The sequence below is a fragment of the Apteryx rowi genome, unplaced genomic scaffold (assembly GCF_003343035.1).
Source record: "Apteryx rowi isolate R43461 unplaced genomic scaffold, aptRow1 scaffold_316, whole genome shotgun sequence".
Taxonomy (NCBI): Eukaryota; Metazoa; Chordata; class Aves; order Apterygiformes; family Apterygidae; genus Apteryx; species Apteryx rowi.
Window position 1 is genome coordinate 242,619 of NW_020449597.1, and position 16,669 is coordinate 259,287.

The 16,669-nt window shown below is 41.5% G+C and overlaps 1 protein-coding gene across 1 annotated transcript; it reads right to left on the reverse strand.

The window, feature by feature from the left end:
* Positions 1–1,507: 1,507 nt before the first annotated feature.
* Positions 1,508–16,664, reverse strand: DNAJC18 (DnaJ heat shock protein family (Hsp40) member C18; the record flags this gene model as incomplete). The annotated part of the gene is made up of 6 exons (XM_026070643.1): positions 1,508–4,250; positions 8,375–8,547; positions 10,505–10,614; positions 11,976–12,088; positions 15,076–15,261; positions 16,445–16,664. Coding segments are annotated over 6 exons (927 nt in total), but the record flags the coding sequence as incomplete, so codon positions are not given.
* Between the last annotated feature and the right edge of the window lie 5 nt (positions 16,665–16,669).

The following is a 16,669-nucleotide window of genomic DNA, read 5'->3' on the forward strand; positions in this document are numbered from 1 at the left end:
AGGGCCGGCGCCTCGCCCGGCCCCCGCAGCGAGCAGAGGCGTCACGTCGAATACAAAACCCTTCATTTTCTCGTTAAAAGCCGGGGCCGCGCACCAGGAGGGCGGCACTGCGGGGACTGCGCCCGCGACGGGCGACAGCAGCGCAGCCGTGCGGGGACACGGCCCCGGTCGCCCCCACAGCGCGGCCCCTCGCGCTCCGCGGCCGAAGCTCTAGCTCCCCCCGGGGCTGCGCGCTCAGGAAGCCGCGTCGTTACCGCGGGCCCTAGCGCACCGGCCGCCCTCAGCGCTGCCGCCGCCTGCGAGCGGGCGGGCAGCCAGCCCCGGCGCCCCGTCAGCGGAGCGGCCGCGCGGGAGGCTCCGCCGGGCAGGCGCCATCGGCCCCTGCGAGCCCAGGCGCGATGCCGGGGCGGCTCAAGGACGGGCTTTGCCTCCTGGGGTGGGTCGGGTGGGCGGTTGGCGGCGCCGCATGGCCGCGGCCAGGCCTCAGCCGGCGGCGTCGCCCGCGGGCCGAGCGGCCGCCCCAGGAGGCCGGCAGGCCGCTTCCTTCGCTTCCCCGTCACCGCTGGGTCTGTAATTAATTCTTCATTACAAATCTCTGTGGAGGCTGCTGCATATTGATTTCACATTTAAAAAAAAAATTCCCAGGCTGCACAATTATTTCTATTTCATATTCAGTCTTTTTACCACAGTACAGACAGAGAAATGTCAAATCTTTCATTTCAAAAAAAAAATTATATATATAAACCTATTTGCAAGTCTACTGATATTCCCAAAGAAATAACAGCATCCTACAAAGATTCAAGCACTCTCATAAAAGTGATGAATATTCTTAGACAAAAACCACCGCTATGGCAGGAACCATTGGAAGCCTGGATCAAAGTGAATAAGACCTACTCAGAGCTCAGAGAACGTATTTTCTCCCTTTAGAGACCAAGAAATCATTAGAAATCAATCATTTTGGTGAGTAACTTTTGCTTAATAACAGTAACGCACTTTAACAGTCATGGGTATGTTTTTTCTTTTTTTTTCTTTTTTTTTTTTTAGTAAACAGGATGCCAGTGCTTTACAAAAAAGTATTACGTCCATCACTGAAGACATTTTAGAGAGCCAAATGTCCTTATTCGCAGCCTAGAAAACTGGCACTCAAAGATTCACCTGTAACATTCTTGCCCACAATTATGTGTAAAGAACATCTTATTGCTTTTTGAAATATTTTTACCTTTTGATCTCATTTTCCACCTAATGCTGGCCTCTTTCCTAGTCCCAGAGAAGTTGCTTAGAATTACTGTGCTTCTCACAGGTAGTCTCCCACCTCTATAAAGCACTTTGAGATCTTTGGATGAAAGGTGCGATATATTAAGTGCAAAATACATGTATTCAAGTTCTATGCAGTACATCATCAGTCCAATAAAGTCATCATGTTTGGTTTCCCCACCTATTTCACTTTATAGTAATGGGAGTCAAACAGAAATGACAGGGAAGGGGAGGAAAAATAACAAACCTGGAATGAAGTCCAACCACTTTAATATAATTGAAATATATTCTACAGACTATTTAATATATAAAAAGCAACATTAAAAGAATGTTGCTTTTTATACATACACATATTAAGCACTCAAAATTGGTTAATACCGGAATTAAGGCTGCCTATCCTACTTTCAGCCACGTTATCAATCTGGAACAACAAAATCAAACATTTTTGTCCTTACTACACACAATTCACAACAACTCACTAGTCCAACACTAAGTGCCTTCTTTTAAAGGCACTCTTGCTGTCTCGAGTGGTTGAGGAGCACTGCTGAACTTATCCACGTGCTCCTACAGAAGCTCCCGATGGGGGGCTGGGGCACAAATATTAACACCAAAACATTCGCTATTTTAAAGGGCAACTATGTGATTTCTTTTTAATTCTATTTCTTTAAACACCACCACCATTTCATAGCAGCAATGCTGCTGTAGTTGTGATGGTCCAAACATACATGGGATGTGCATATAAGGGTGCTGCTGCCAAACTTTTGTGTTTAAAGCACTTATCTGTCTGCAGATACGAATTCGCACAACTTATGCAGATCAGAGCACAGTTTCAAAACCTAATACAAGCACCAACCCTCTGTTCTCGATCACTGGAAGAGCTTCTCTTCCTGCAACTGCCAGCTTCATTTGTTATACAGTTCCAACTGCTGTAACAAATGCAACAAGTATACCACGGGGACAGGTTTTGGTATCTACAGTCCTGATTCACTCTCAGTACCAGCTATCTTGTACGCTATGTCAAAAGGACATCCTCAGCACATGCAGAGAGTACTAGACTATGATTGCACCTTAATGCCCAGGCACATGGAGACTGAAGTCTAAGTTTTAAAGGCAGTTTTAATTCTGGCATTTTTTTTTTTAAAACCTTTGAGCACTTTATTTTCTAGGTTTAAGCAAAGGCAATCTGTGGCTTCCTCCACTATTTGTGGGGAGCTTTAGGAATAGGGGCAGCAACAGATACACTTGTTCAGTTCTTTGCAGACATGTACTTACATGTCACGGAGGTAAGTACTGCTTCTGCTACTACTACACTAAATCCCCACATTAGGGAGGGAGGGCAAAAGCCTGTCGCATTGGTACCTCTACTGCTTGGAGATATCATTCTTTAGAATACTTCATTCCACAAGTTTTGTAGGTATCTAGTACATCAAAAATGTGAAAACAAAAGTGCCTTCCTCCTACTATTTTGAAAAGAAGTACAGAGAATGAAATTTAGGGTGCAGCTACATATGTGTGCGTTCGTACAGAGAGCAGGTTGAGACTCCCTGTGCAGAGCCCTGATCTTCCAATGTTCTGTACAAGCTTGTGTACTGGAATGGGCAGAACTAAGACTTCTCTAAGTTATGCCCAAGTAAAAAGGATCAAAAATTCAACTGCTGCACAGGATCATGGCCATGCCCATTTTCCTCTCATCTCACTGGCAAGAGCACGATCCCACAAGCGGGATTGTTCAGGTGGGCTCATTTTAATCTGATCCAGGTAAACTAGATGCTGCTGCTGGTATGGTACATACCAGTGACAACATCAGCGAAACTGGCTCAGAAGCTTAATGATGCTTAATTGGAATAATACTCTGTTCTCTGCTGCTTACAAGCATAACCCATCCTCAACCTTCCTGTAAACATCTGGCTTTGTAAAGGAGGATTCAGAAAAAACGGGTAACTACTACATAGATCTTTTTCTTTGCAATACTAATCTCTACAGTGAAACATTCATAACTGCTCAGAGTAAAAATATGCTACATCAAAACTGCACCAGCAAGCAGAACCCCTGTAACAGCTGGAGAAGAGTTTGCAAATAAAATCAGAACTAAACAACCAGCTTAAAAATATGCCACTGAGAACACGAGAAAAGAAATACGGTTGTCCTTTCTCTACAGTTTGGCAGACATTGGAATCAGTCCCATTCACAGACTCTCCTCTTCTTGTTCCGTGTTCCTGCTGCAATCGCAGCTTGTTTCCTCGCTAAGGAATCGATCAGGCATGGATCTTCAGTCAGACAAGCACCTGGTTAAGTCCCTTTGACGTTAATGAGCTAGGAACGTGCTCAAAAGCTTACCTGAAGCGGGTACCTGATACTTCTCAATTAAGCATCAAGTATTAGACCAGAACAAGAAATATGCCCTCTTTCAATCTAAATTCTCATTACAAACCACTGTAGAAGCAAGGACATCTGCGTGAGATCAGTATGAAAAGGCTAGCATACTTTAATGCTGAGAACTACACTGTATGATCAAGTGAACTGCAGGTCCATATAAAATACAGAAAGCAGGGGACATTATGTCTACTCTCCCGGGAAGTATACGCTGTTTGGATGGCAGACAAACTACCATGAAGACAGGTTCCAAACTGAATAGCATTTCCCAGGGAATTAATTTACACTAAGTGCCACTGGTCCTTGGAACCAAACGTAATGTACAGTATATTAAAGCAAACACTAGCTCTACAGCTCGTGTTGGCCCATCTCTGCATTATATGAAGGAATCAAGTATTCAGACTCTTTACAACAGACTCCTTCCCTTTTTATACAAAGGAAAATAAAAACATAAGTTAAAACAGCAATAAATAAAACCACAGAACGTGTATGTCCTGGTCAGCCCCCTTTGTGCATTCCAATCAGACTGGAGAGCTTCTCACAGTGCTCAAGTTTCAGTGATTCTGCTTTCTGTTTTAATCGTTCATCTCTGTATAACTTGGCCAAATTTGACAAATCAGATTCTGAAAGATGAAAAGAAAAAATATTAGGACAAACTCTGTGAGCCTACTTCAAATAACTGTTTCTCAATGCTTTATAATCCTCATGACATGCTTTTTTATTCATCTTATTTCAGTGATATTAGGCATGTTAAAAACCTTCTTTAATGAGAGGCCATGAGGTTCAACTAAGCTAGCTACCTAAGAAAACAGTATTTTCATAATTGCTTGAAAATTCAAACAATTAAAATAACTCAATTAAAATAACCCAAACACGCTACCAGTAAAATGGAGGCAATTCTTCCGGCAGATCCATTCTGCAAGGGCCCAGAATACCCATCCAAACACAACTTCAACGGAACAGCTCAGAGTGTAGTATTTTACTTTAAGCTGTTTGGATTTTTTTTTTTTTTGATGTTGTGCTTCTTAAAATTCAAGCTCTGTCTGGCAAGAGGTTTGCCCAGAAGGCATTATAAATTAGGTGGGGTTTTTTTGGTAATGATTATGGGAAGGTGAGCAGCTAGATCAGGGACTTGTCTGGAAGGGCTGTGCGCCTTTTCATTAACAACATAGTCTCAAGTGTACTCCACTTATTTTTTTTCTTCTCAAAAGCAACATATATAACTGAAAGAAACCCATTGTTTGAATGTAACTCAGAAGTTTCTTTTGCTGATTAGCTAAGGATGTCTTAATATAGCTTTCTCCCTAAAGAATAATTTAGATACTGGATTAGATGCACCTATGAGAATAGCAGTAATTCATTTCTGAAAAGGTCAAAATTTCCCTAAGCACAAGCTACCTGATGACATTCAATTTTTCTAAGAGCTTTTATACACCTTTCAAGTCCCTCAAGTTCATCATTCGGAGTGGCAACAACATCTCAACAGGACAAACAACAGGACATCCCAGCAAAACCTTTCCAGCCATAGGTCCTCTGTCCCACTGAAATTTAAAGGCATTTGACTCTCTAGCTATTTATTGAAAAGCTTTTACAAACTGAGAAGCATGAACATTTTTAGATCAGGAATCAGTTTTCCAGTTCTTTTAACTAAAATACCACTCAAGTAGAGTGGCAGGCATGGTGGACACAGCCTTGACAAGCCTTCAGCAAAACAGGAYTCAGGTGATTGCCTTTAAGTCCAAAATGCCTGGAGTACTGCAATGAAGAATCTCAGTTTACAGCTAGTTTCTTATATTTTTGAATTTTTCACACATAGTTGTCCCTTCATCCTTATTTGACTGAACCTTTGCTCTTTAAGGAACTCTTTCGGCTTCAGAGCTCTTTGCAGAGCTCAGTSTCACTTCACAATTGTGCTACCACAACCGAACAGTCATTTGTATTTGTAGATCTGGGACCTGCCTTCTGTGCCGAACTGTATCAAAGATTTCAGGAGACTGCCAAAAAACATAGTGTAAGCAGTTTTTACACTCTATTCTGCTGTGAAGGGAGAAACACTGTTTACAGTAGCAGTATAAAAGTCACCAGCTAAACAAAATACCGAAGTATTAGTTACTTTTGAAGTTTTCAGTAAGATAGTTGGAGATCAGGTAACACTTAAAAATCACCAAATCAGTGGCTGTAAACCTAATATTTTGCTGGTGCTGAAGAGAAATGCAACTCCAGTAATAAAGCAAACATACTGTTAACAGACATTCAACTGACAGGGAAAAAAAAAAGTCGACCACGTGAAGTTAACGCTTAAATAAGAATTAATGGACCAAATGTATGAAACAACAGCTGATTAAGAAATGTCTCAAGGTCTCCAGAGAACCTTCTCACCATCACTCCATCTTGTATTCAAAGTTTATTTTTACAAACTTAGCTGTACTAAAGTTAGCGCGGTCTCAGCCTTATTCATTACTGGCTTGCTGGCCCAGATGGCAATCGTTCTGAAAACGTTTTTCCACTTACAGTGGTATCCTCAGGCTACTGCTAATTGTGGACACTGCAAGTGTATTTGCAGACGTGTGACTAATATATACGGCAGTTAATTTTGCGAGCGTGTATTTCTGCTCCTCAGTTAACTTAGGACCTGAAGTGACAACGTCACAGGTTCATTTGCTAGATGCACAGGGATTTTTGAGAGCAGCATTCCTTCACGTCACTACGTGTGGATTATACAGGATGTAAAAACAGAACCTGCATCTGGTGGCCTGCATGAAGCGCTCAGCTGTGTAAGGGCACGTTTACCAGCGTAGTCAGCGGCACGAGAATCAGCCGAGGATGTAGCTCCAGTGAAGCAGCCGCCTTTGCTGTCTCGTGAGACACGCACAACTGCTGGATGCCACAGCCCCCGATGTGCACGCACTCTGTGGCCACCGCTGCCGGTGGCTGCGGTCACTGTCCCTCCCTGCCTCTCCGTGCAGTTGTACAAATAGGGATGTTCTCATCCATTGCCATTCCCAGTGAGGGCTTCTCTTTGGCACGTACCGTCACTGGGCGCACGTGACAAATGAAGCAATTTCGGCTGAAAGTTTTAAAAYGTACAGATCTGAAGAGGAGCGTTATTTGCAGGCATTCCTTGGCATTCGATGCTGGATCGTTTCCCTCTGACTCTCAGCCCCTTTTAGACTCGCAGGCCCTGCTGCCCTTTCTAGGGCAGGGCACTCTTTAGCTCAAAGCCTACATGAAAGAGCCAACACAGCAATTTTTAGTAGCACTAGCAGGTCAATTACCAGGGTTCTCCTCTAGATTTATGCTTATTAACAGCCATATTGTACCTAGAGAGTGCTACTGTCAGCTGCAGATGCTCAGAGATCACAAGTCAAGCACACCAAAAATTAAGGCATTGTTTGGATCTTTCCGGTTTTATGTTTTGGGTTCTTTTACTTTTATAATGCCAGAGTCTACATTTGTGTATTTCTCTTTAAAAGCATGAGTGCTAATTTTTATGTAAAATAAACTGTCTCTAGATGAAAACAAAAATATCCTTCTCATCAAAAATCTGCACGTAGTTTGGAGTCAGCAACACTACTGTTACCTCTCACGTTGGATTAAGCGAATCTTGTTTAGACAAGGCGCATACTACCATGTTTATGCTATAATGATTCGATTGGTAGAGAAACTGCAACCCAGTGCAAAGTCAGTTTTTAAGTGTGCTGAGGAGTGTTTTTACACAGAGCAATTTAAAAAGCCCTACTCGTGTGTGCAAGCAGCTTACCTCCTACTACTATAATATTTACACAGAAAACAACTTCTTCCAGTTTCCTTCATGCACGACAGTATTTTGTGTTTACTCATTTTAAGGTGCTGAGTACTTTAGCTGAAAAGAGTCAGGCACAACATCCCAGCTTCAGCTAGTCTTGTAATTTGATTTCTGTCATTTTTGCAGGGTTCTGAAAATGGGAATATTCCATTTGCAATGGTATGCTGAATTAGATGGTAGTAATTAACAAATAATGCAATATGGGGTTAACATACATGCCTTTATATGTTCAACCGATGGCATTAGAACTGACATGAGAATAATGATTTTTGAACGCTCGGATTTCTGTGTTCCCACTTTCTGCATTCAATTCTTGTTTTTAAAAGACAGTCTCGACTATGGTGAAACACACGATCTCAAATGCAACTAAAGATAGAAAATGCAAATAAGTGCATTAAATAACCACAAAGTACCCTCTCTGAAAACCGATACCAGTAACACAGTCCACTGCAAGATTTCCAAAAACCACCTGAATAGGCTATGGACTCTCCTTCTCAGGAAATTTTGAGGAAAAAGTTAGATAAATTTCTCACAGAGATAGTCCAAGGCATATATGCTTCTGTCTCAGTGAAGGAAGGGTGGAACAGGTGATCCCTCAAGATCTTTTCTAGCCCTAACAATCGGTCAGAGATAAACAAGTGTGGTGGATTATATGCTTAAGACATCATCAACTAAGAGTTATTCAAGCATAAAAACTCAGTGGAAAAAAATGTCTCAAATGGTGAAATCCACTTTCCACTTCTCTCTCAGAATCACCTAAAATGAACTTTGACAGACTCTTAAAAATAACAAATTCGGTGTTAAGACCACATGTGAGTGCAAGGTTTTTTAAAGTTACATGCTTCGGAAAATAAGGCTAAAAATGGCAGCGCTCTGCGAAGCATAGCCATGATGCAACTACTGATGGGTTGTATGCACACGCCTGTAACAAAGATAACTTACTTTGCTGTTTCTCCTTCCAGCAGCTGGTCTGAATATAGTCTATGTAATCTTTCTCAACAGTTTTTTCTAGCTCTTGAAGCTCCACACCTTGATAATTCTTTTCAAAGTTTTTATCAACATAGTAAGGCACCTGCAAGTTCTCTGTTTCTCTACTAATAACGTGGCCTATGGACCTGTGAAAACAGCATAGAAAAAGAGATTTTTAAGCAGCTCAAATATCCAAAAGAAAAAAAAAAAATCAAGAGATGTTTCCCCATATTAGTATTTCCAGCAGAAGATATTTACAACTTCTCCTCTACGGTAACTTTCTGCAAGACTATAGCTCCCTCAACCATCCAAGAAGGCAATTACAAGTCTCAGGCACTGCAAACTTCCCTACAAACAGAATTCACTCAAAAAACCCACGGTGAAAATATCGAATACTTAGAGGTATCTACAGAGAACTGATTCAGAGTTGACACTGTTCTTTCCAAATGCTGTGTTTGTTCTCAACAGCTCAGTCGAGACGCTTCCAAAGTGTAAGAGCAAATTTTATCTATAAAAAGAAGCTCTACACACTTTCTTCTGTTTACTGATAATTTTTGGCAAGCTATGTACAGAAATCCATGGGAAATGATGACAAATTTAGAGATTATAAGAAAGGTGCATGGCCCAATATTGCTTAGGTACAGTGCAATTAGACTTGTTTTTTCCTGACTTCTGGATCCTTCAATAGCAATAGGAATCTGCAGGGGAGATTCGAGTAGCGCTTCCTTTAGGGTTTTAAAATTATCAAATAAGCAAAGTGGCGTATGGATTATCCCAAAGTACATCCTGCATGTTGAACTAGCCACCCTGACTCAGTCACTGGATTAAACTATTCTCTCCTACTGAATTTCCTTATTTGAGCGAAGATATCCAGGCGTTTTTCAGATCACTGCCCAGAGAAAGAGGCAGGCAGCCAAAAAACAAAGGTTACACTCTGTCCAGTGCAACTCAGTTTGTCCCTTCATCTTCTGTTTGATGGACTCTTTTCCTTCTCTCTACGTCGCAGAGGTGTATGCTCTCTTTTTATAAAAATGTTTTTTTAGTGGGGTTGGTTCTTCAAGGATACGATTTAGAGAAACAGCAGCTGTAACCGTATGCCAGGCTCAGGCCTGGCTATCTCAAATCAACAGGACAAGGGGAGGTAGTGGAGAAAAACAGGAGGGATTAGTTGCTTAGGGGCAGCGTGAGACATTTCGCTTAGCACTGGCAGATCTCAAAACGCTGGCTGAAAAAGATGTCGTATTAGGCTAGGCCTACACAACGACATCTTGTGGTAGAAGCAATAAAGGGCGCTGGGCCAACCAAACTGTGTGACACTGGACAGTAGACGGGCCTAAACCTAGATAGCTTTGCCCCTCAAAGGGAGCAAGGAGAGTTTTTAGAGCGCTCTGCTTACTGCTGCTGGTGGCCTACTAGAGCAGGCTTCTGCATGCTTCCCTCCTCCCAGCGTCGGATTGCGAACAGAGGAGCACGGGGGGTTTCCTCTGCCCGCAACCTCAGATTACCGCAGTCCTGGCATTCCTGCTACTTCCAGAGCTGACCAATTTAGTTTGGTCTTGCAGACCTGGGGATTCTGCTCCTTTGCAGATGTCGAACTAGGGCATTTGAAGACTAATAATTTGCGGAGCTCTGCAATTCTTCCAGTGGAATTCAGGCCCCAGTGCAGATAATTAACACTGCAAACAACAGGCCTGATTTCTTAATTACTTTACATGGGAACCTCAGAAGTTGTCCGCAGATCCTTCGGGACTGCAGACAAGAGGGCTGATAACTACTGCAGCTGAGCTACACCCACATTCCTGCTACTATGGCACTACGCAAAAACATTTCACAGCAGTTGGGAGAGCTCTCTGGCTCCATGCCTCTGTTTGTTCAGTACAGAGCACAGTAAAGCTCGCCACAGCTAATTTCATAATGATAATGCTTAGGAGAACTTGTCAATATAAAGAGATTGTGAGTATTTCCTTATTTACAAATTGATAACACTTTCTATAAAGAGCAGAACTGAACAGTAACATGCATTCTTCTGTCAAGTCCAACTTCTGTCTATCTCCTTAACCTAAGCACCGAAGACCAGAAAAGATTAGTTTTTAAATGACTTACGATTTGTAAAATAGACTGTAGGGTGGGTTAGTTGCCATCAGCTGAGTTATAACGGACACTATTATTATTATGAAAACTGGCATCAACTGAATAAATGCAGAATATGAGTTCTGAAAAGGACAACAATAATTAGCAGACAAGAAAAGATACAGGTGGAAAAGGATATATTTGTTCACCGAAGCCAGGCTATGATAGGCAGATCAACAATGTATCAAATGTAAACTGGGGGGGGGGGGGAAGTACTTTTGAATTTTGAGAGGGATAGCATTTGAATTTTAAAATAACCTTTATTAATAATCTTAGAAAAGTCTTTAAAGCCATTTCTTCTAATTGCAGTTTCATGACAATTCTTTAATCTGCAGCTTCCTCCACAAGGCAACAGATGCCCACAGCACTGTGCCTGTCCCAGGACCGGCTGACAAGCCACACTGAGGGAACACTTCGCAATCCCTATCTGTGCTTATGGCTTTCTGTGCAGTTTCTAAAGTTTACTACATGTATTTTTAAAATCCTCATCTCTGTACAATCACTGGATAAAACCACTTAAATGTAAAGGGTTAAGAGACCAGAGGCAGGATGCAGGCATTTGGGTTTTTTTGTTTGCACAAATTTAATAAAGCAAAAGAGTGGGAAAAAAAGCTCTAAGGACCAAAGAGTTCTGCTAGTCATGGAACAAAACCAGACCCTTACTTCTGCTCTTCATTTTATTTTTAAACTGCCCTTCTAAAATTCCTTTTCTAATCAGGAGCAAAATGAAATACGCAGCTATTTAGGCTTTCCTTTCTGTCCTGGGATAGCAACAAGGACACCTGATTTGCAGTAGGTGGGATCTATCTGCCATTGCTTAGTTGTCTGAAAACTTACGGTCTTAAGTCCATCATCTCATCTCAGTTCTTTTCAGAGCTTGTGTTTAAGGAACTCACAGGGAAGAAATCATCTCCTCTGGAGAAAGATCTTGTTAGGTTAGATGAACTGCCTCCAGAGGAGTATTTTTCCAAAGGTAGGTGGCATGTGTGCATGCATGTGCATGCTAGCAACAAGTAACACGCTGCGTCTCCTCTAGGGGGTTCAGCTCGTAGGACTACATCCCTGCACTGGATAAAACCTGTGCAGCACCTGGGCAGGAACTGTGTGCCAGTTTTCTGAAGGTCTGAGTACACCATGAGGACAAGCCAGTACTTCCATATTTAATATCAGTCCACGTTTGGACTAATAGCTGTCAGATTACCAAACCATTAGAACTTGCAAAAAAGCAAGCACCAGCAAAAAACTTGATGACACAAACTCTAGGGCCTGTGACCCTACCAATATGATGTATTTTGAAGGTAGTGATTAGTAAGAGACAAATAACGTGGTTATTTTTGAAATCATCCACTGCAGTTACAGCATTGCGGACATTGACTTCAGATGTGTAAGTGAACCCCTCACCCTGGTGGCACATTTAAGCCCACAGATCCCTTCTCCTGGCTACCTGTGGCCTGTTTTCTTCCTCTTCTTGCTCCTGTGTCCATGCTCTCTCATTTCGGTGCCGCCGTGGATAATAGTGAGCATCTCTAGCTACATTTGAGAACATATGGATATTTCCTGATAAAAGAAACCAAGACAGAGTCATGATTTTTATCCAGTTGCTGGTACTTACCTGTATTTCTCAGTTTCTGGTTGATTATCCAGACTTACACTACATAGACCGAATTGGGTATGAGACCTCAGACTGAAAAGGGCAAACGCACTTCAGACTTAGATACCAAAATAATATGACATTCCAAAAAGTGTTCCAGGGAAGTTGTAAAATTTTCTCCAAGACCATCTGAATTTACATCAAACTGCAGAAGCTTGCTATAATTTTTATTATTGTAGGTCATACTTTAATATTAGTTTTATCATATCCGTCTTCAAGACCACAGTTTGTGTTGCATTCCCAGGATTTAAGCAGGAAAACTGTTTTGCTTCAAACACAGTCCATGAATTACGGCTTCCCATAATTACTAAATACGCTCTATACATTTCTACTTTGTCTTCCTTCAAGCTTTTAATACATTCATTCACTTAATGATTTTATAATAAGGAAAGACATAAAAAAAGGTTTTTTTAAGAAAAAGTACAATTCAGACTTTCCTTTCTTGCACGCTGAATGTAGCTGATTTTTAAAAATTCTAAAATGAGGAAAGAATTGCAAATGCTGTTTTCATTTGAAGCTTAAACTCTGACTATATCATCATATGAATATCTTTATAATAGCTATGCCCTCTTCTTTTGAAATTCAGAACTTCTTTATAATAGAGAATTGAAATTTACAGCTGTATGACAACAGAAATGCAAATCTATTTTTAAGCCTTGGGAAAAATGACACAGCATTTCATGCTCATATAGCATCCTTTCTCTGACTTTCTCAATGAATTTTGCAAGTATTGTCAAATTATCGTCGTATCAAGAAACTTGGGGGAGAAAAGTAACTTTTACTATTGTGTAAAAATACTTGTTTCTTTGCTTGTTTAATGACTATACCAAGGGTCTAAGCACGTTTGCAATCAGAGCTCCAACTGTATTAGCACTCTAACAAATGACAGCAGCCAGCCAAACGATGCTCAGGAAAAAGAAAGTTTCTTTCTATCATCTGATGCTGCTCAGACAATATTTTATAAAGCTGTGAAAAAACCAGAAGTGAGTGCGGGAGGGTAGGAGTGGCTTTTGCAGAGTGCCTAGCAGAACATTTCCCAAGTCCTAAGTTTCTCACAGAACTTCTGCCAGCAGTTTCTTTCCTTCCATGCACATTCTTTTATGGGAAGGGAGTCCAACTTGTAGCTTCCACCAATTTGAATTGCAACAGTATGCCACGCGGAGCGTCTCCTTGCAGACTTACAAGCTGATATTTACAAATATAAATTTTATATACTTTTTTCACTGAATTTCCACAGAAAAGTGTAGGGTAAAAACATAGCAACAAAAAGCCACAAACATGTCCATAAGCTATTAAAACAAGTTTAACCCAACACCACCATTTTTCATTGGGAGTTCCAGAAAGCCTGGTGATAGCAAGGTGTCACAAAACGCACAACAGCACAACACTGTAGCTTAACACAAACTTCAGTGTATACACACAAAGTCCTACTTCACTTTAGGTCAATTTTAAAAATATTCTCTTTATTTTACCCATCTGGGCACCCTCTTACTAGTAATTCTCTTGCTAAGTAGAAATTGTGCGGATTTTGCTTACTCGGAAAACTACTGAACTGATTTTCAATAAATAAAAAGTCACTTTTAGGTTAGGAAAATTTCCTTAAATTAGGACCCAAACACTTTTGGGGGAGGAAACTACTGTTTACTACTAATAGCTATTAGCTAATAGCTATTTTCATTTACTTCTTCATGCCATTTTACCTGCTAGACCTGCCATCCCTAGTACCCAAATTCCTCCTGCCGTTTGTCAGCTACACAATTTCCTGTCCTCAGCTCCAAGTGTCCCTACTGCCGGCAGCAACACTGCAGCCACGTTCCACCAGAGGCCGTGTCTCATTAGTGGTCATGCCTCGTTAGTGGCCAAAACGACCGGCATATGCAGGTGCCACTTCTTGCAAGTTCAGAGGCAAYGATGTCAGGCTGAGTTTGGCCTATGTTGCACATTTACTAGTAACACTTTTAAAACAAATTGAGATCCCCTTAGCTGCAAGATGCTATCACACTGACTGAGGTTATGAGGTGCTTGTAAGTAATTACCTGTATCTCTTGCTTAAGGTTTTAGTAATTGGTGCGCGTGTTGGTTTATACTACACCTTGGAGGCGTGAAACAGTACGCAAGAGTGCTAAAGCAATTTGTCATCAAAGATTGCTAAACAAAAATACTGGCAAGGAAGATGCTTGGGGCTCACCATACCTTTCAGAGGTACTTTTAATCCAAACCGGCATTCCATTAATCATGAAACATCTTGCCGTTTTTACTACAAACCCAAAAGCCAAGGTTGGACCAAGACATGCCGAGAGCTGCTACAGGTACAGACGCTACTCTTCTGCATAACCAGTAACAGACAAAGTGATGCCTCTCAGTGAAGGCYAAGATAAAAAGTTTTAGTTTCTTTATGGTACATCAGCTGGCATTTCTGGTTATAGGGGCACTGGGGCCACAGTGCCAGGAACTGCTGCCGTGCTGAATACAGGACAACACCATGAGCAAAGATACCTCTGATCCCTTCCCCTTCACACTTGTTTTTTTTTTTTTTTTTTTTTTTAAAAAAAAACCAAACCACTTCTGACTTCAGACAATGGACAGCGGGAAAGGGGAAAAAAAAACAGTCAGCTACAGCTGCTGTTAAAATGTGGCCCACTCAAGAATCACACTGCCTAAACCCTTGCTGAATTAAAATGCTCCTATCTTAACAAATAAAAGTTAAACTGTGCATTAAAGGAGATTCTCCAGGTATAAAAGCTAGGGAGGGAGAAAAGAGTAAATGCAAACAGGTTTCTGCTCTTTCCAGAGGTATAATCAACTCACCAAATAGTATTAAGAGAACCTAAACTTCATTTGTGGTTTAGTATCAGCTCCTTACATTTCAAGAACACCACAGACAGATACTAACCTGTAGGAAAGTGCCCACCAAAAAAAACATTGAATATTTCTTCTGGTGTGATGTCTGCTTCAAATTCTGTGTAATAATTATAGTGCCTGGCCTGGCCAGTGCTGACATTCTCTTGGTCACTTCCAAATTCATCATATCGTAGTCGCTTTTCAGGGTTGCTCAAAACTGCAAAAGCATTGCCTATTGCTGCAGAATGAATAAGAGAAACGTTACACATGCATATCATGCAATATCTCCAGATCTAGCGACTTTTACAAGCAGAGTAGCAAAAGGCCCAGACAAGCACAGAAGATTTGTGCTTGACCAAAAATTAACAATTTGTTTTTGAAAACTGCCTTTGCAAAAGACATGTTATAATACTGACATTAGCTGTGATGGAACCTATTTCCTGCTATTACTGACAGCAGAAGGAAGACAAAACATTAAAGTATATGGAGAAAGTTCAAATACTTAAAGAACTAAGGCAAGAGAGTCCATTTCAGAATTCTGTCRAGAGACTGAGTGAGAACTTAACTTTTTATCACATCAACCTAAGTACTGACACAGGAGAAGTGCACCTCCAAATACAATATAGCTAATACAAAGTTAATAGCTGCAGAGGTTGATTAAGATGCAGAACCATATTCCAAGTTTTTCTGTCAGCAGAGATTGTGAAGCTGTACCTGCATATTTATTTTACAGTGAACCTCAAACCACCCAGAAGTAGTTCGCTTAGTTCATCTTCTTCCTTCGTCTTTGAAAGAGCACAGCTGTAAGTGAGTTTATACAGAAATACAACTGTAACACAAGAATAAAGAAAAACCCTTCGCAAAGTCCTTATTCTAATATACAATGAATGCAAACCTTGTTTTCCTAGATCTGCCTTACAATGCTGCTGCGTATACCTGCAACACAGCAAGGGGAAGGCAGAAATGTAATTACAAGTTTAGATGCTAACATTGTTGATACAGACTTAGACTGCAACATTACTGAAAAATCCAGAATATTAGACTAAGGTTTCACAGGTTTGCATAATTTTTTTTGCTTTAATTATGACACAGAGCTGTTACTGATTGCACAACTATGTGCTCTCCTATATGGCCAATGCTACTTCCAAGTGTTATTTTGAAGCAGCAGTGGTATCTAGGAATGAGACTGGGATGCCCCTTCCTTTGCTTCTCATGTATTTTGCAAATCTGCCTTCCAAAGGCAAAGCTTGCTGAGCAGCTGCAGGATTTTATGAAGATATCGCGTGCCTGCCTAAGAAAAGGCCGGGTTATGTGAGCTTGCACGAAGCTTTCATATAAGGTGCAAAGCTGCAAGCCTGAACCGCTCCTTGCTTCTTTTAATGTTGCTTTGTTACTTTAAAGCTGGACTGCAGCCCGCATACCTTTAAAAGCCTCCGTTGCTCCAGGAGCGCGGTTCTTGTCAGGGTGAAATTTCAGGGCCAGTTTGCGGTAGGCTTTCTTCAGGTCCTCCTCGCTGGCGTCTCTCTCCACCCCCAGAATTTCGTAGTAATTCCTGCACCGCTTTATTCTGCAAACGARCACGACAGCACCGTTACTCGCCCGCCTCCCCCCAGGCCCCGCCGGGCCCGGGGCGGCCAGGCCGGGGC